The 19,141-nt window shown below is 46.5% G+C and overlaps 1 protein-coding gene across 1 annotated transcript; it reads right to left on the bottom strand.

Moving 5' to 3' along the window:
• Window positions 1–10,369: 10,369 nt before the first annotated feature.
• On the bottom strand, window positions 10,370–17,381 carry cimip5 (ciliary microtubule inner protein 5). The gene is made up of 3 exons (XM_072498786.1): window positions 16,954–17,381; window positions 14,670–14,709; window positions 10,370–11,040 (listed from the first exon to the last, which is right to left on the bottom strand). Exons 1-3 carry the CDS (start codon window positions 17,157–17,159, stop codon window positions 10,849–10,851), a joined length of 438 nt encoding a protein of 145 aa, XP_072354887.1. The 5' UTR covers window positions 17,160–17,381; the 3' UTR covers window positions 10,370–10,848.
• Between the last annotated feature and the right edge of the window lie 1,760 nt (window positions 17,382–19,141).

Raw genomic sequence — 19,141 nt, 5'->3', positions numbered from 1 at the left:
TACTGGCTCATTGAGAGGTGAATGCATCAGCTTCAAAGGCAGCAAATCATGTTAAAGGGAGATTCTAGTTGCACTTACATGTGAATTGTAATAAAATAGGCTTTTCACAATTGGAAGTACGGAACAACAACAGGACTTCGGAAATGGTTCTGTTAAATTGGAAATTGCACTTGAACAACTTGCAAATGGACATAACTATTTTCATTTCTATATATATTGAGTATCCCAATGAAAGCAAACTCCCCTTACAATTTTATTTCATTCGTGGGATGTGGCCTTAGCTTTGCTAGGCCAGCATTTGTTGCCCATCCATAATTACCCTTGAGCAGGTGGTGGTGTGATGTCTTCTTGAACTGCTGTAGATACACCCACAGTGCTGTGAGGGAGGGAGTCCCAGGATTTTGACCCAGTGACAGTGAAAGAACGGCAATACATTTCCAAGTCAGGATGATGAGTGGCTTGGAGGGGAACTTGCAGCTGGTCATTTTCCCAGGTTTCTGCTGCCCTTGTCCTTCTAGGTGGCAGAGGTCATGGGTTTGGCAGGTGTTGTCTAAGGAGCCTTGGTGAGTTACTGCAGTGCAGCTTGTAGCTGGTACACTTGGCTGCCACTGTTCGTGGGTGGTGGAGGGAGTGAATGTTTGTGGAAACGGGAGCGATCAATGTGTTCGCTTGTCCTGGATTGTGTCAAGCTTCTTGAGTGTTGTTGGAGCTGCACTCATCCAGGCAAGTGGAGAGTGTTCCGTTACACCCCTGACTTGCGCCTTGTAGATGGCGGGCAGGCTTTGGGTGGGTGTCAAGATTCCTAGCCTTTGACCTGCTCTTGAAGCCACAATATTTATACTGCTAATCCACTTCAGTTTCTGGTCAATGGTAATCCTCAAGATGTTGATAAGGGGGATTCAGAATTGGTAATAGCATTAAATTCCAAGGGCTGATGTTTAGATCCTCTCTTGTCGGAGATGGTCATTGCCTGGAACGTATGTTACTTGCTGCTTGTCAGCCCAAGCCTGGATATTTTCCAGGTCTTGCTGCATTTGGACATGGACTGCTTCACTATCTGAGGGGTTGTGAATAGTACTGAAAATTTGCAGTCATCTGTGAGCATCCCCATTTCTGACCTTATGATGTAAGAAAGTTCATTGATGAATCAGCTGAAGATGATTGGGTTTAGGACACTACCCTGAGGAACTCCTGCAGTGATGTCCTGGAGCTGAGATGATTGACCTCCAATCACCACAATCATCCTCCTTTGTGCTATGTATGACTCCAACCAGCGGAGAGTTCCCCCCTGATTCACATTAACACCAGTTCAGCTTGGGCTCCTTGATGCCATACTTGGTCAAATGCTGCCTTCATGTCAAGGACAGTCACTCTCACCTCACCTCTAGCATTCAGCTCTTTTGTCCATATTAACCAAGGCTGTAAGGATGTCAGGAACCGGATGGTCCTGGTAGGACCCAACTGAGTGCCCGAGAGCAGGTTATTGCTAAGGAAGTGCTGCTTGACAGCAATGCTAATGACCCCTTCCATCACTTTACTGATGATCGAGGGTAGGCTGATGGGTGGTAATTGACAGGGTTGGATTTGTCGTGCTTCTTGCAGACAGGACAAATCTGGGCAATTTCCCATATTGCCGGATGGCTGCCATGTTGCGGCTGTGCTTGAACTGTGCGGCTAGGGGTATGACAAGTTCTGGAGCATAAATCTCCAGTACTATTGCAGGAATATTGTCGTGTCCTTTAGGGAAGGAAATCTGGTTTGCATTCCATCATTGAGGATGGGGATATTTGTAGAACCTCCTCCTCCAGTGGGTTGTTTAATTATCCACTCCGATTCATGACTGGATGTAGCAGGACTGCAGAGCTTCGATCTGATCCATTGGTCATGGAATCGCTTATGCTTGTTTACACCTTGCTACTTATGCTGTTTGGCACACAAGTAGTCCTTGATGTAGCTTCACTAAGTTGACACCTCATTTTTTGATTTGCCTGGTATTGCTCCTAGAATACCCTCCTGCACTCTTCATTGAAGCAGGGCTGTTCCCTGGTTTGGTGGTAATGGTAGAGTGGGGGATACGTTGGGCCTTGATGTTACAGATTGTGGTTGAATACAATTCTGTTGCTTCTGATGTCCCACGGCGCCTCATGGATGGCCAGTCTTGAGTTGCTCGATCTGTTCGAAGTCTATCCCATTTAGCACGGTGGTAGTGCCACACAACACGGTGGAGGGTATCCTGAATGTGAAGTTGGGATGTCGTTCTCAGAATAACTATGCGGTGGTCACTTCCATTAATTCTGGCATGGACTGATGTCTCTTTGGCAGGCAGGTTGGTGAGGTTGAGGTCAAGTATGTTTTTCTCTCTTGTTGGTTCCCTCACCATCTGCTGCAGTCCCAGTCTAGCAGCTATGTCCTTTAGGACCCGGCCAGCTCGGTCTGTGGTGGTACTACTGAGCCACTCTTGGTGTTGGACATTGAAGTCCCCCATTCAGAGTATATTCTGCACCCTTGCCACTCTCAGTGCTTCCAAGTGGTATTCAACATGGAGGAGTACTGATTCATCGGCTGAGGGGGCACAGCACGTGCTAATCAGCAGCAGGTTTCCTTGCCCATGTTTGGCCTGTTGCCATAAGACTTCATGGGGCCTGGAGATGATGTTGAGGACTCCCAGGGCAACTCCCTCCCGACTGCGTACCACTGTGCCACCACCTCAGTTGGAGCTGTCCTGCCTTTGGGACAGGGCATATCCAGGGATGTGGATAGTGTCTGGGACATTGTCTGTAAGGTATGATTCCTTGAGTATGACTGTGTCTGGCTGTTGCTTGGCTAGTCTGTGAGACCTGCTCTCCCAATTTTGGCACAGGGCCCTGGGTGTTAGTAAGGAGGACTTTGCAGGGTAGACAGGGCTGGGCTATTGTTTCCAGTGCCTAGATGGATGCCAGGTGATTTGTCCTGCTTTATTCCTTTTAGAATTATTAGCAGTTTGATGAAACTGAGTAAAAGTCCATCAAAATGCAGTTTATAACACGGAGGCCAAACCAGCTGAGGGCAGTAGATTTCCTTCCCTACAGGACATTAGTGAACTGGATGGATTTTACGAAAATCATTTCATCATCATCCTTAGAATTTTAATTCCAGATTTTTAATTGAATATAAATTTCGCCATCTGCCCTGGTGATATTCAAACCCAGGTGCCCCCTGCATCGTTAGTCGAGTGACGATACCACTATATCACCACCTCTCCCCATTCCATGTGCTTTTGGAAGGGCTTAAGGTGACTGAATACTTTTGCCAGAAAATATGATGATCCAACCAAACAAAATGGGATTTAAAAATCTCGAATAGTGATAGTCAGATTTAATAATCTTTATTGTCACAAGTAGGCTTACATTAATACTGCAATGAAGTTACTGTGAAAAAACCCTAGTCGCCACATTCCAGCGCCTGTTCAGGTACACAGAGAGAGAATTCAGAATGTCCAATCCATCCACCTAATAGCTTGTCTTTCGGGTATTGTGGGAGGAAACCGGAGCACTCGGAGGAAACCCACGCAGACACAGGGAGAACGTGCAGACTCTGCACAGACAGTGACCCAGCTGGGAATTGAACCTGGGACCCTGGTGCTATGAAGCAACAGTGCTAACCACTGTGCTATTTATAAGGCACAGGATGTACTTGAGCAGAAATAAATAACATGTTCAGAAATGTATTTGTTGTGTCAACCTTGACTCAATGGAAGCACTCTCGCTTCTGGTGCAGAAGGTTATAGGATCGAGTTGCACTCTGAAGGGGTTAAAATCATTTAATGCAGCAGAGTTCCTCTGGGAAAGTGTTCAAAGTTTCTGTGACATTCCCATGCTGCAGATAGGCTGCATAAACAAGACGAACAAGGGACAAGAGAATCGGAATTTTAATAATCTACTCAGAGGCACAGATAACAGTCAAGGGCCACAGATGTGTGTTTGCTGATAGTATAATTATGGAGATGTGCCTTGTTAGTGATTGAATATTGTAATTAGGCAAGTCTATAGATGCTGTATTGGTTAAATATAATCATGTATATCGAGTGTCATAAGTAGAGGAACTAATTGAAATAGGTTAAAGAAAGTAGTACATTTGGTACATGCAAATAACTGTGAGATAAGGCAAAGGTATAAGACTTAACGTATTGTTTGGGGTGTCTGAACGCCATCTGGTGGATACAGCTCCTCTGCATGTTAGAATAAACTGGTGCAAGTGCGCCTGGTCTCTTGAGTTGAGGATCAAAGCTGATGTGGCTGGATGGCCAGTAGTTTCCCTAACACACTCTAAAGATATCAGCAGATAATTGAGGCTGACAGTCCAGTGCAGGACGGAGAGAGCGCTGAAATTATTCCGGTGCTGTCTTTTGAATTAGAAGTTGAACCAAGGCCCAGGCTGTTCTGTCAGGTGGACATAAAAAAATTCAAGGGCGGCACGGTGGTGCAGTGGTTAGCACTGCTGCCTAACGGCACCGCGGACCTGGGTTCGATCCCGGCCCTGGGTCACTGTCCGTGTGGAGTTTGCACAATCCCTCCCGTGTCACCCCCACAACCCAAAGATGTGCAGGATAGGTGGATTGGCCACATTAAAGTGCCCCTAAAATGGAAAAAAAAGAATTGGGTACTCAACATTTTTTTTTTTTTAATTCCCACTGGTCATTGAAGATATAGGGCGCGATTCTCCCAAAAGGGAACAAAGTCCCCCAGCGAGCGCGTTTATCTGTGTATTTCCCTGCGCTCTCAGTGCCGAGAAACTCATGGCTATTCAACACGACTTGCGCTGAATAAGAGGCCTGAACGGGGAATGCGTGGCCGAGGTCACACATAGCTCCGTTTTGTACAGTGGGGCGCTCCTCCCAAACGCACTATGGGAGGGTCCTGGACCGCCCACACCCTGCCCAACACCCACACATGGCACCCCCAGCCCCTTTGTATGCATTCAAAAAATGCCACTTTGGCACCACCAACCTGGCACCCTGGTAATGCCCATGCCAGCACCACCTGGGCACCTCAGCAATGCCAGGCTGGCATCCAGGTGGCACAAGCAATGCCAGGACACCAACTTGGCCAAAAGGCATGTAATTGGGAGCCTACAATTCCCTTGGAGGCCCGTTGAGTGCCGTTCCATCTGATCCCTATTTGTGGGGACCAGTGCTAAACGGGACTCGCCTGAGGTCTCTGAGGCAAAGGGGTTGAATTCCAAAGACTCAGGTACCTCAGGAATCTTCCCATTAGAGCAAGGCAGTAAGCCATTATGGGCGGGATTCACCCCGCAACGTCTCGTGAGATTGCATTGTATCTCACGAGGCATTGCGAGTCAGGTAGATCCCGGGAATGGGGTCTCCTGGCTTTCAACGACCATGCTGCGCCGCGGCGAGCTGCTTTTCTGGTGCAGTGTGGCTGTTGGATTGCGCCTATAGAGAGTTGTCCCAGTCTCCTGGCCAATGTTTTTCACTCAAGCAATGCCGTTTATTTGGCCGACATCACACCGCTGTTTGAGGGACCTTGCACTATGCAAACTGACTGACACGTTTCCCTGACATGACAACAGTGGCTGTAATTCAGATACACCTTAGTGTCAGTAAGTTACTCTGTGATGTAGTGAAATTGCGAAAGGCTTTATATAAATCGTGAAATTCTTTATTCACTATTATATGGTAGTCAGACCTTCCAGAAATCTCCTCTATGTATACCACAGACTTCTGCGATTGCAGAAAACAACTGGGTTCATTCCTCCATGGGCCTCTCTTTAGTTTGGAGTTAGATTGTTGGGCGGTGGAAAAAATGCTTGTACCACCTGCCTCACAACATCAGCGAATGTCCCAAACTATCTTGATGATCTAGCTTGATTTATCTTTGGGCGAGCTGCCAGTGTGAATCTCATTGCTCATAGACAGCTTGCTGTTTAGGAAGCCAGCAAATCTGGTGACCTTGTTGTTTCTTAAACTCAGCCTTACAACTTAAGGGGAAGTGACTTTTTTTGTGGTGATTTCTGGGAAGCATGTTTGTATAAGCTGATAATCAACAGCCAGGGCATTTGTTTTTGTAAGGCTGCCATGGAGCTGCTGTTGACGTAAATGAGAACCACGCAGCAGTGTGGTCCTCTTTCCTTCTGATGTCAGTCAGGCCCCATATAGACCAGTCCGATAGTGGGAGCCTTACACAGCAATGCATACCTGGAGGTTGTTGACAGTGAGAGCCTGGAGACATTATTGGGTGAATCATGGTGCACAGACAAGGATAAGCAAGTTTCTGTTGAAAAACAGGCATTTAGTGGTAACTAGTGCCGATCGATTTTTGACTTCTGCAGAATATAGAGATTGTGGGTGGGATTCTTCGGCTGCGCCTGCCTGTTGAAACTGAAAATTTCTGCCCGAGGTCAATGTCATAATATAGACCAGTATATCATGGTGCAGATACACACACACTGATGGACACACAGCAAGACCAATCAACACACACAACACCGCAGCCAATCACCAGTTAGAGCACACTCACTATAAAGACAGGGGGCATCAGAGTTCCCGCTCATTCGGGATGCAGCCTCCTAGTAGGACAGAGCTTACAGCTTACAGCACAGATCTTCACCATGTGCTGAGTGCATAAATTGGTTCGGACAAGGCATAGGTCTTTAGTTTAATCTAAAATTGTGTTAACCCACAGTGAAAGTATATTCAACAGTTTCTAACTTAATAAAATAGTGTTGCACTATTTTAAGTGTTGGTGGCCTGTATGTGTTCCATGGATCCAGAGCACCCAACACATCAGTCAATGGACCTTTACATGGTCCGCATCTCGTCCGTGATGAACCTGCAGCGGGCGCGGCCAAAGAATCCAGCCCTCTGATTTCTAATGGAGAATGGTGCCTGGGCACAGCTGCCTATATGATTCCATGTAAAAAAAAAGGTCTCGTGAGCAATACGGAAAGGTCCAGTATAAGAATCACTAGAGTAGATGTCTGGGCGGGATTCTCCGGTCCGCCAGCCGCGTTTTCCGGCGCGATGTGCCCCCGCCAGCAGCGTGATTCTCCGTTCCACAGTCGGCCAATGGAGTTTCCCGTTGTGGCCACCCCAAGCCGTCGGGAAACCCGCGTGTGTGTGCTGCCAGCGGACCGGAGGATCCCGCCAATGGAGAATTCCGCTGGCTATGTTTTATGCACATTGACACCTACCTGTTGCATCTGCAGCCAAACCTCACGAAGCACCGGTCACAAGCACTATTTTCAATGCGTTCACAGGCTGTGGATGTCACTGGCTAGGCTAGGGTTTATCGCCCATCCCTAAATGCCTTGAGTGTTTTGATAGCTGGAATTTTATTCACATATTTCGAACTCAAGATCAGAATAATACGTTATTATGCCAATGCAAAATAAATAGTCCTGCCTACTTTCTGAACAAAGAGCTCCACCTGCTGTCTTTGGAACTAATTGAACAGAACATCAGCAGGATTCATTTCACCTTGTTCATTCTGATTCTTCAATAAAGAGGCAAAGACGTTAGAATTTCTAATCATAGGAAAGGGCCATTTTGCCCACGTCCTCTTTCCGACATAAATCCCATCTACTTGTCCTCTCACCATAACTTTGCGCCACACGGGATATTTCGATGGCATCCAGGGGTGTAGGGCAGAGGCCTGCAGAACTTTCAGAAACCAGGACTAATTTCTATTCAGATGATGGTAATAGTGGGGGAATAGGGAGGTAAGGTGTTTACCAAATACTCTGGATAATGATTCTGAAACCACAGAATCATTGTGCTGACATCAGTTCTGCTTTCCCATAGTGCATACAAGCTTATATCTGCAATGGTGTTTCAGAATCAAATGCTCCCAGATAAAGTACAACCAGCTGAAGGGTTACAGGAAATCCCCGGGGAGTGGGTGCGCTACCGGCGCAAAAGAGAATGGCATTTTCATTTTCCATTCTTGTGCTTCACCTGAAAATGGCATTTAATTCTTTATCAGGAGCAGTTTTCATATTATTGGCCGACATCTGCTAAGAACGTTGATTAAACAAGCCTCATTTATTTAACATAAGAATTGTCACAGGTTGTGCCTGTGAAAGAGAAAAGGAACCTAGATCCCATCAGCGTAGGCTGAAAAGACAATGGACGGAATTCTCCCGTCCCCCAGTCCCGTGTTTCTCGGCAGCGCGTCATTCGCTGGCGGTGGGATTCTCTCTTCCCGCCGCTTGTCAATGGTATTTTCCATTGAAGTCACCCCATGCCGCTGGGAAACCCACACGCGGGAATGTGCTGCCGGTGGGCACAGAGAAACCTGATGACCAGAGAATCCCGGCCAATATTGTGAGCCAGCATGCCATTGTTATTTTAATTACACATGAATTGATTTGCAAGAAACAATTAAATACAAAGTACAGCAGCTCACCTGTTCTTTTTTATTCCAATAAAACTATATCCAGTACAATTCATTATTCTAATATTCCACATTAGGAATGTTGCTGCTATTGGGAAGTATTGCAGTCAATGAGGAGTCCAGAAAAGGTGAGTCAAAAGTAGTTTATTTCCTACTCACAGCTAGGAAATACAGCAACTTAACATCAGTCCATGCCCCAGCCGGGACCATCCTGAGATGCTGGCTCCTCCCTGAAGCGGCTTTTATTTTGGGGAATTAGCGAGCACATTATTGGGCCTCCACCCCTCAGCGGGGGAGCTAGTACTCCATGAGCCCCACGGGGAGATCAATCGGTTCGACCCCGGTTCCTGTGGAGGTTACAACAGGAAGAAGGTTTTCTGAGAGGGAGAGATCTTTTTATCCCAAACTCGCAGAGTGAAGCGGAATAGTAAAAACGCATGGTGTCTAGTTATTTTAGGAACATAGGGATAAATTTATGATTTAGTGCTCATAATCTAGAGCTTTGTCCAAAGGAAACATGTCTTGGGAATTCAGGGTGAGGTCAGCATGTCCAGCTTGTGGCTGGTACAAGTTAAATTAATTGACAGATATTCAAACAGACCATGAAACTCTGGGCTTAACATTTTCCCTGTTATACCTCCACCGAACCCAACTTCCAGTTTTTAAAACAATTACAAGGGAAATAAAAATGTCAACAAAATTGGTTATTTCGTAAATAACCCCTCGCTAAGTTTTCAGCAGATTTACTACAACACCCAGGGGAGTTATTTAACATATTTGAAAAAACAATCATTGTGAATTTTGGGTTCATTACAGAGACAGATATCAGTACTGGGCAATGGCAGCACCATGTACTCCCAAAGTGGCGTGACAGTCAGAGCCAGAATTGGTCAAGAAAAATAATTGTGCATCATTAAGAAAAAACATTTCCTCCTTCCAAAAAATACTAAAATAGAATTCTCGGTGCCTCATTATTTCGTACTGACCAGGTGATTTGAATGTATTCAACCCAGATAAATCTAATCACTTTATTCCTACTTTGCTACAATTAGCTTCACTTTGGCTGAGGCCTGAGCAGAGACGGGTGTGATTTTATGGGGTTGGCCACACGTTCCTTGCTAATGCCTGCAATAGGCGAACATATCAACACTCAGGTGCAGGGTAGACAGCAGCGTTGGATGGGAAGTGATCGTGGAGATGGTGCTTTTTGCTATATGGGAATGTCTGAGAGACTCCTGGTTGACGATGTTCCACAGGAATTACAATTATTTACAGGGACACGGATTCTGGCAATTCTTTGCTGTCAAAGTGGAGGAAGTTAATGCTGAGAATCACTTTCCATTTCTAGCAGTCAGTGTTCATGTCAAGTACCCCCAGGTTTGATGTAAATTGATCCTAATCTAAGAAGAGCCCCTCTTAATGTACCTATTTTAGTATTTTGCATATCAACTATATTCAGACCACTGTGGTTATCATTATCAATACCAGTTAGGAACTCTTTAATTCAAGAGGACCTAAGCCTTTTATGGCTGGATTGTGCCTGTCAAAAAAATGATCAGTTTGGGATGAATGCAAACCCAAGATCCAGAGATGAAAGGCATGATTGCCAATGTAAGGGTGAACAGAAGCTAGGGTGCACGGGAGGCTGAAGTCAAGGGTGCACGGGAGGCTAAAGTCAAGGGTGCACGGGAGGCTAAAGTCAAGGGTGCACGGGAGGCTAAAGTCAAGGGTGCACGGGAGGCTAAAGTCAAAGGAACAGAGAATTATGGGGAAGAGACTTTTTTAGGGGTAGAAGAGGCTACAGACATGGGGAGGACGATATTATGCAAGGAATTAAATCCAAGGATTAAACCCCACCCACCAACCTGCACTTCCAATCTCCCCTCCAGCCTGACCACCACCAATGTCTCTAACCCCTCCGATGTGTCTCCACCTCCAACAGTCTCCCCCACTCCCCTCCCCCCCCAGACACACACCCACTACCCTCGATGACTTTCCCACTCCCTATGGCTGTGTCTCTGGCTCTCCCTTGCCACCAAAATCTCTGGTGCCAAGTCTGTGCCAATCACCATCATGCTTCCAACATCCCTTCTCCCATTCTACTGTCTCCTGCCAATCGATACAATCATCCCTTCCTCCTCTGCTGTCCAGCTGTGGCCTGGTTCTGCACACTTTCCCACAAGCTGAGAGCCAACCAGCCTTTTAATCTGCCTGAGAGGAAATACAAATGTTAATCAGGTGCTGAGGGTAATTCCTGAAAGATCTGAGGGAAACCCATTCTTTTGAATTTCCCAATCACAAAAATGCTCCTCCATGCCAGCCCCCATGACCCCACTCCCATCAACCTCCAAGTTACTATTGGGGCCTAAACCTCTAATGTCTCTAATCTCACTATTTCAACATCAATTCAAGTATTTCTCTGAACATGTAACCGCTTACTGATATTCTACTTTCCCGTTTAACATGGAATAAGGTCATTGTCCAGTTTTGTCTTTCGGTTTTCCTTCTGAAGACGATAATCCATCCTTATTAGTGCCTGACCGAGCTCAGAGTCTATTCTGCTGCCAAATGTCTGGTTTGTGGTATTTGGAACTTGGTCAGAGAACTGAGAGACGTACTCAGGGAGGGGTTCCTGTATTTTTAGTCTTCCCTGGAAAACAAAAGGTTGAAATAAACGCAAATAAAGATGTGCAATAAATACCTTGCACATTTCCGTGAAATGAGAATGCAAAGTTAAAATTAAATTCTATTTGTTTGTGCTTGAGGATCTATTTATTGGAGCACGTCCATTCTCCAAAACATTGACGTGAAAGTTCGCTGAGTGCTTGTGAAATCTTACCCATAGGCTGCTCTACAAACACTCTGCAGACCCAAATAAAGTTAATGCCCTCCCAGAAATGATCATTTCCATCAAATCATACATCACCCAGATGGTATCCCGTAATACCTTTCCTAAAAGACGTTTTGTACTGATACCTCTAGGAGGCTGATACTCCTGCAAATTGACCAAAGCAGTGGTAGGATTGTACATATCAGTTTGGGGCACCTGACATCTCACAAGGGCATAGAATAGACACAGCTCCTCAGTCTGGGGCCAGTCTGACTCAGCCAGATTTCAGGCACTGTGGCAGGTAACAGTTGAGTTGAAGGCGAGAGAGCAGACACACAGTATCCAAACAGATGGCCACAATTTCCAGTGCTGTATTTAGCACCACCCTCATTAATGGACTGCAGCTCATCACACCCACTAATTTGAAGGGGTGCAGACTGCAGAACCCGAGGGAGGCCTTGAAAAGCCATGTCAGCTTTAATTGGTGACACCACCTCAGGGAGGTAGATGCAAGAGTCTGGATGACAAATGTCCTCCCCCATACCTCTGCGGCTCCAGGTGCGCCACGATCCAGCAGATTTCAAGAAAATAAATTTAGAATATCCAATTTCTTTTCCAATTAAGGGGCAATTTAGCATGACAAATCCACTTACCCTGCACATCTTTTTGGGTTGTGGGAGTGAGACCCATGCAGACACAGGCAGAATGTGTAAACTTCACATGGACAGTGACCCAGGGCTGGGCCCTCAGCGCCGCGAGATAGCAGTGCTAACCACTGTGCCACCGTGCCGCCCTTTGTTCCAGCAGATATGTCGCACCGCCTCTCTACACAGCCGGAGTCTTCAACGGCATGCCACCGCCCACACAGAGTGCCCCAGGCCTCGGACAGCCTGACTTGTGGCCGATACCTTGGCCCCAAGGCCTCCACCGTGGAAGAAAGTGCACAGTGTTAGGCAGTCGGACACGTGCAGCACAGGGGGTGGGCAGCTGGTGGTCTTTATGGCTAAGGCACCTGACCATGGCGGGAGCAATGGGTGCTGGCATGTGGAGCAGGGTGGAGTGCGAGAAAACTGCCAGTGGACGGAGTTTGGTCACCCTCCGGGTGGGGAGCGGGTTTTATGGGTGTGTGCGACGTGAGTTGGAATCAGGGGCACGGTGCTACCTACTCACCCTGGCCACTCTGAGGTGGTCGTGCAACTTCTTCCGGCATTGCTGCCTGGTCCTGGTGGTCGGGCCCTTGATGCTCACGGCCTCTGCCACCTGCGCCCAGGCCTGGTGCATGGTGGCGAGTGGCAACCTCCTTCCCACCTCGGGGAACAGGGTGTCCCATCTCTCCTCCACAGCATCCAGCAGGGTCTTGAGCTCTGCGACCGCGGACCAGGGTGCCGCTATTCGTGCGGCCATCTTGTTGGCTGGGATGAGTGTATGTGGGGAGTGGAGTGCTAAGATGCGGCTGCAGCTTGTCAGCCTCTCAAGTGACCCCGTTTTTCATTAGAATCGATCAAGTTCCACGTGGCGCCGCTCATCCATTAATGGATCATGAATTGCTCAGGAACCGGAATAATTTAATCGTCATAGAACACCACCAAATGTCCCGGCATCAACATTTAGTTTCTGAAACGGAGAATCCCGTCTCAGGTGCCTTTCTACACTAACGCTGATTTTGGTTCAGCAGAAATTCATCACTTCCGAAAGTCAGTCTCTGAAAGCCACGCTACAGTCCTGGAATCACTTGGAAGTGGACTTTCCTAGTGTTAAGCTGCAGCAACAGAATTAAAATAAAATTAAAATATATATATTTAAATGAAACAAATCCAGGCTATTTTTCTTCTTGCCATTACTTCATGGCCCCACTACAACTGAGTACTTGGAAAAATCTCCAAAATGCTTGCATAACACTAATGCGGTGTAATCCTTCCAACTGAGTGACTGGGATATGAATCAGGAATTCCAACACTCCATGTTTTCAGTCGCACTTTGACATTTTATAAACGGACAATAATGGGATTAAAAATAATAAACTGACATTGACATTTGGAATTATTTAAAGATCAGTAATAAAAATCTACTGACCGTCCTGGAGAGCACGACCACATTCTTGGGTTGTAAAAGTGCATAAGGCTGCAATATTGCAGCCTTGATTTTCACTGCGTTGGGCCACTACAATTTGGGAAGGTTAAAAATTTACGGAGTCCCTTTTTCATTTAGGTTTGGGTTTCAATTCAATTTGTCCCATTTGACGTGGTAAATGTGTTTGAAAATACTGGAGTTGGAATTATGTCACATCTAGATGGAAACACCAAATAGGCTTAAAAGTACAACAAAATCACATTTTTAAACATAGTAGCATGATATTTTTTAATATGTCTTTTATATTCTATATTATTATAATATATTGTATGTGATGAGTGCGACCTAACGGACTCGTCACCCCCAATTCGGGACGCGTGAGTCCGATAAATCCCGCCAGAGGCTCTCGTGAGATTTACGATGCTTGTTTAACCTTGTGTGATTAACAAGATCTTGCGAGGTGTCGTGATCTGCATCCCGCCCATTGAAGAGAGGATTTGCATATTTAAGTGTGCAGTTAAGCTCACTTAAATATGTTTGCACCGGAGTTAACCAAGGCGTGGGATCTAACGGCCTCGCCTTGGAGACCCTAAGCAGGTGCCGTTTAGCACTTGTTTCCACAAAGATGGACCAGGCGTATCAGCATAAGGGTGGGGTCTCCTAGGCGATTGGGGCCCATGGGTGGTCTGGTTCTGGACAGGGTTGTACCCTGCCACTCTCATTGCCAACTGGGCACTGTGGCACTGCCAGCGTAACACCCAAGATGCCTAGATGGCACTGCCAGGCTGACAGGGCATTGTCAGGGTGCCAGGCTGGCACTACCAAGGTGCTCAGGTGGCATCTTGCCCATGCTGGGGATTGGGCCCAGGACCACCCTGCCCTATCTTTATGAGGTGGAATGCATGGACTCTCTAATTGGTAAGTTGGGGTGTTAAGGGGGTATGGAGTGGTGAGGTGTCCAGATATCGGGGATCTCTTATTGCATTAGCGAGATGAGCTCGTTAGTGCAGGAAATGAGCCTAAGTGTGGCCTTGGCGGGCATTCCTCGCCGAGGCCCAAAATGGTCAGAGTCCTGTTTGAGAGCAAGTTCGCTCTCGGCTGGAAGCACTGGGAAACGCCTGGCTAAACGCGCCCTAAATGGGACTCTGTTTCATTTCTGTTAAATCGCGCCAAAAATATAATATATTTGAGAATAATATTTTTAATATTATTTTGTACATTATTGCTTTTAGATGTAGAAATATTCTCCAAACTGAGAATATATCAACAATACTGCAATGCTGCAAATGTGAAACACATCAAAGGCAGATTTATGAAAAAGTATTTGAGGCTTTGACCCTTTCATGTTACACATATCATATATTAATTACAATCCTTACCTTGGCATCATAATCTTTCAGAAAGCTCCAGTTATTTTCCCTGATAAGACAAAGGACAAACGTTGAATGCAGTGGGCACTGACTTAGCAACATGGCAATGTGATAATCAAAACACAAATAAAGCTTAAACAAATAAATTTCTTTCAGGTGGCAGCTTGACTTCAGAAATAGAAAGGTAATTTGAAGACCAGATCTATCATATCCAGGCAACAGACAATAGACAAAGGTAGACACACTTATTTGCATAAAGCAAAATAGTTTGCAATGATCCTTAACGATTATATACATTGTTCAAGACCTGGAATTGCCAAACCATAAGGACCCATTGCACTAGTACAATTTCAGGGGTAATTTTATTTTGTAATTGAAGGCACAGACCTTGTGAATTCAGAATAAGTTATGCAGTTATATTATATCATGTAACAACAACACAATTAGAACAGGCAGATGTTGTTACCTAAGTGAATTAATCCTTCACATAAACACTACTTTATGCACAATGAAATTAAGTTATGTATTAAGTGGCTAAGCTTCACAATGTTGTGAAAATGAAACAAAAGAAATGGTAACTTATCACAGAATCCCTACAGTGCCATTCAGAGGCCATTCATCCCATTCAGTCTGCACTGGCCCTAGCGTAAGAGCCCACACTCCTACCCCATTCTGTAACCCCGCAACCCACCTAACCATTGGACATGAAGGGGCAATTTAGCATGGACAATCAACCTAACCTGAACATCTTTGGACTGTGGAAGGAAACTGGAGCACCTGGAGGAAATCCACGCAGCCACGGGGAGAACTTGCAAACTCCACACAGACAGTCACCCGAGGTCGGATTTGACCCCAGGTTCCTGCCGCTGTGAGGCAGTAGTGCTAACCATCGTGCCACTTATATTTGTGAAATATCTGTGAAAGTAGCGCTGAGACTAACTAACACACAGGGCCTTCTGCACTGTAAATTTTATGATAATCTATGATGACTGTATCGACATGACAAAGTACCAGGCTGGTGGTGAGAAAGGCCCTCCCTATCAATCCTGCCTGTATGCGAAGAGCCCCACGCCTCTGCATGCTGCCCTTGATTTAGCTACGGTGGGGCAGAGACTGCTGCCTGCCTGATTCTGGAATGTGCCTTTATGAAAGAGGTCATGACAGAGATGCATTGGTTTTTGTTGAGGTCCATCCCTAGCAGCTCTGTGATACAGGGCGCTGTGTCCTGCGGCTGTTCCCTGGATGCTCTCTGAGACAGATATGGACTGCTGCTGGTGGACTATTATCTTAGTGAAAGACAGCTTAAAACTTGCTGGTCCTGCAGTGCAGAAATCTGTCAATAAGAGAGTGTAGCAGGTTGGCATATTCCAAGGTCCAGGACTCCATCTGAGGGACTCTGACCAGCAGCCATAGAAGCTCAGTGGGGAAAGGTGACTAAAGCCCATCTGCCATAGTATACCAAGGGGCTGGAAACTCTGCAAGGACCCCTTGGGCAGTATCTTTGTCATGGAATGTATATTGTAAATATCACACACAATTGTAATTTTATTGAAGCACCTCAGAGTGCCACATGCAATAAGAAAAGAACTTGAACTATGTTGTACTTTCGGTACTGTCCAATTTGAATTGTTATGGAATGTAATTTCACTAATTTGTATGAATAAAGGGGAAGGGGAAGCAGGCAGAATTCAGCCTTTATATCCACCCATTCCTAGTAGACAAAGTGCCATATAGTTTGCGATGCATCAGACGGGAATGTCAGTTTGTGTTCGAGTTTGGCCGGATCGGGAATTTGAGCAGGCAATTCCCACCATTCTCCAGTTTCTGAGGTCACACTCCTACTGCACAGTCTCCCTGACCAGGAGTAGATGTCAAGAATTTGGGCATGGACTCACCATCATGGGGATGGAGGGTGAGGAGAGCACAGACAGCATTTGAAATGCCAGCCACTCTTATTCTATAAGTCCTTCCACACATTTTAGGTGACTGATCTGCTTAAGGATATGTATGTCTGATATGGAAAATCATTTGGTAACTCCGATAGAAGCACTGTATTTTCAAAAAGTATGACTACAGGGGAAGGAATTTGCAGGGGTGAGGGGAAAGAGCAGGAGTGTGGAGGTAAATCGAAAGGTATTTTTAAAGCTGGCACAGCAACGATGGACCAAATGGCCTCCCTCTGCACTCAAACAAACTCCTCCCCTAGCAGAAAACAATGTGTGAAACCTTGGTGGTTTCTATAAATCCCAGCAGATTTAATCTTCAGCAGAGACGTGGATCTAAATGAACTCACCATTCTTTGAGCCCTTGCCATTCTGCACGGATTAACTCTCTCCACACTTGGTCTTGCTGGACTGTCCCCAGGTATGTGAGCTTGCCCTGGGACTGGCTGTCCGCTGCCGGTTTACTGTGGCCAGTGAGGGAATCAGCGTTCGGCCTCTCTGCCAAACGATAGCCGGCCGAAGTGGTTCTGCTGATAAGCAGCTCCTTGCTCCCCATCGTCCTGCATGCACACCCCACTTGGCAATGTTAGTCTGCGTAGGGTCTCGCTGGTGTTCACCAAGACCAACTTCCAAGAAGGGAATGGAGCAGCTGTGATTCTATTTCTCCCTTTGTTTGTTGGAGAAATGCTTCTTCTTCCAATCCAACAGGAAGGTTTTCAGCTGAAGCAAAGCTGGTGAAGTAAAGAACTCCCTCCCTCTCTGTCCCAGCCGTCTACCAGCAGAGAGCACCAGCTTGTTTACTGTTGCCATTGGAAACGGGACTCTGAAGGGAACAGCCTGGCCAATTGCAGCGGCTCCTGGGGAAGACCAGTGCCATCAGAGTAAAGCACCAGAAACCAGTCAGTCAACAAAACAGCCCAGAGAGAGAGACAGAGACAAACAGGCATACATGACAAGAAGGAGCCTGGTTCCCAGAAGGTGAAAAAAAACAGTTCAAATTTTGCAAGACCCAGTTTAAAAAAAACCAGGCACCGGTAATACTAGAGTTAATTTTAAGGGTTACAAAGACCAATTTGGACAAGGTTTCCTGACCACTCATTTCCAAGTTTTATTGTTTCTTTCCCCCCCCCCTTTTTGAGAACAAGTTTGGAAAGACCGGAAGTGATTCACTGGAAGAGTTCCTCAGCTGTGGGCTCTGCTGCCCATTGTGTGGTACTAAAAAAAATGGATTCACACTAGGACTCAGATGCCTTATGGCATGAGGTGGGACTTGGAACTGGAATTTGGGCTGAAGGATGAGACCATAAGACATAGGAGCAGACTTAGGCCACTCGGCCCATTACGTCTGCTCTGCCATTTAATCATGGCTGATATTTTTCTAATCCCCATTCTCCTGCCTTTCCTCCATAACGCTTGGTCCCCTTATTAATCAAGAACCTATCTATCTCTGTCTTAATGACACTCAGTGATTGGGCCTCCACAGCCTTCTGCAGCAGAGTTCCACAGATTCACCACCCTCTGGCTGAAGAAATTCCTCCTCACCTCTGTTTTAAAGGATCGTCCCTTTAGTCTGAGATTGTGAATTGTGTGTATTGCGGGGCAGGCGGTCGAGGGAGGTTCACCGGGACAAGTGTTGTGGATGATCGGGGCTTGGTGTGGACAGATTACAAGCAATGGGGTTTTAGGTGGCTTGGAAACCCACCAGAGGAATTGGAAGAGGACAAGAGGAAAGAATGTGGTCATGGGAAAAGAGCTGAGCCCTGAGTCAACAAAACAATCAGCGGTGGGATGAGGCAATTGTGACTGCTACTGCGGTTGAGGAGGGAATGATGCTTCCAAGAGAAGAAGAGCATTGGAAAATCCATACTGCTTGGACAGGAGGCTGGAGAGGGAGGGCAGCGTTGGGAGGGCAGAAAAGGAAATATTACAGACAGAGGAGATGGGGGCAAAATACTGAGGAAAATTCTGGGTAAACTCAGCAAGTCTGGCAGAGTCTGTGGAGGAAGAAACAGAATTAATATTTTGAGTCTGTATGGCTCTTCTTCAGAACTCTGAAGAGTCGTCTGGGCTCAAAAGGTTTCACTTGGTTTCTCTCTTCACAGATGCTGCCAGAGCTGCTGGGTTTTTTCCCAGCATTTTCTGTTTTTATTTTACGTCAGAGGAGATGTGTCTATGAGTGACTGACCCTGGAGAAGGCAGGAGACAAAGGGTCAGCAGAAATGGATAAATGCAGCCTGACAGAGACTTTGGGTGGAATTCTCCGCACCCCACCGCTAAGATCAGGGGCGTCATTCTCCAACCCCCCAGAGGGTCAGAGAATGGCCGTTGGCCGCCGTGAATCCCGCCCCCGCCGGTTGCCGAAGTCTCCGAAGGGAGAAAAGTCGGCAGGGCTTTCATGTCGCCGCTGCCGCGGAGAATGTCACGGGTCTGCGCAAGGCAGCCGATTTTCGGCCTGCCGATATTCTCCCTTCCGGATGGGCCGAAGTCCCGTCGACGTGATGACCGTTCACGTCGACGTGAATCAAACCTCCTTTTCAT

This window comes from Scyliorhinus torazame, chromosome 4 (assembly GCF_047496885.1).
Source record: "Scyliorhinus torazame isolate Kashiwa2021f chromosome 4, sScyTor2.1, whole genome shotgun sequence".
In the NCBI taxonomy this organism is placed as follows: domain Eukaryota; kingdom Metazoa; phylum Chordata; class Chondrichthyes; order Carcharhiniformes; family Scyliorhinidae; genus Scyliorhinus; species Scyliorhinus torazame.
The sequence above is the reverse complement of the archived record's forward strand: the minus strand, read 5'-3'. Positions and strand labels throughout refer to the sequence as shown.

What these genes read in the sequence shown, in the direction of transcription:
- cimip5 (XM_072498786.1), bottom strand. Translation starts at nt 17,159, where the DNA reads ATGGGGAGCAAGGAGCTGCTTATCAGCAGAACCACTTCGGCCGGCTAT. An exon ending in TGGCAAGGGCTCAAAGAATG is followed by an intron (nt 14,710 to 16,953) that starts GTGAGTTCATTT and finishes TTGTCTTATCAG; the next exon opens with GGAAAATAACTGGAGCTTTC. An exon ending in TGAAAGATTATGATGCCAAG is followed by an intron (nt 11,041 to 14,669) that starts GTAAGGATTGTA and finishes TTTGTTTTCCAG; the next exon opens with GGAAGACTAAAAATACAGGA.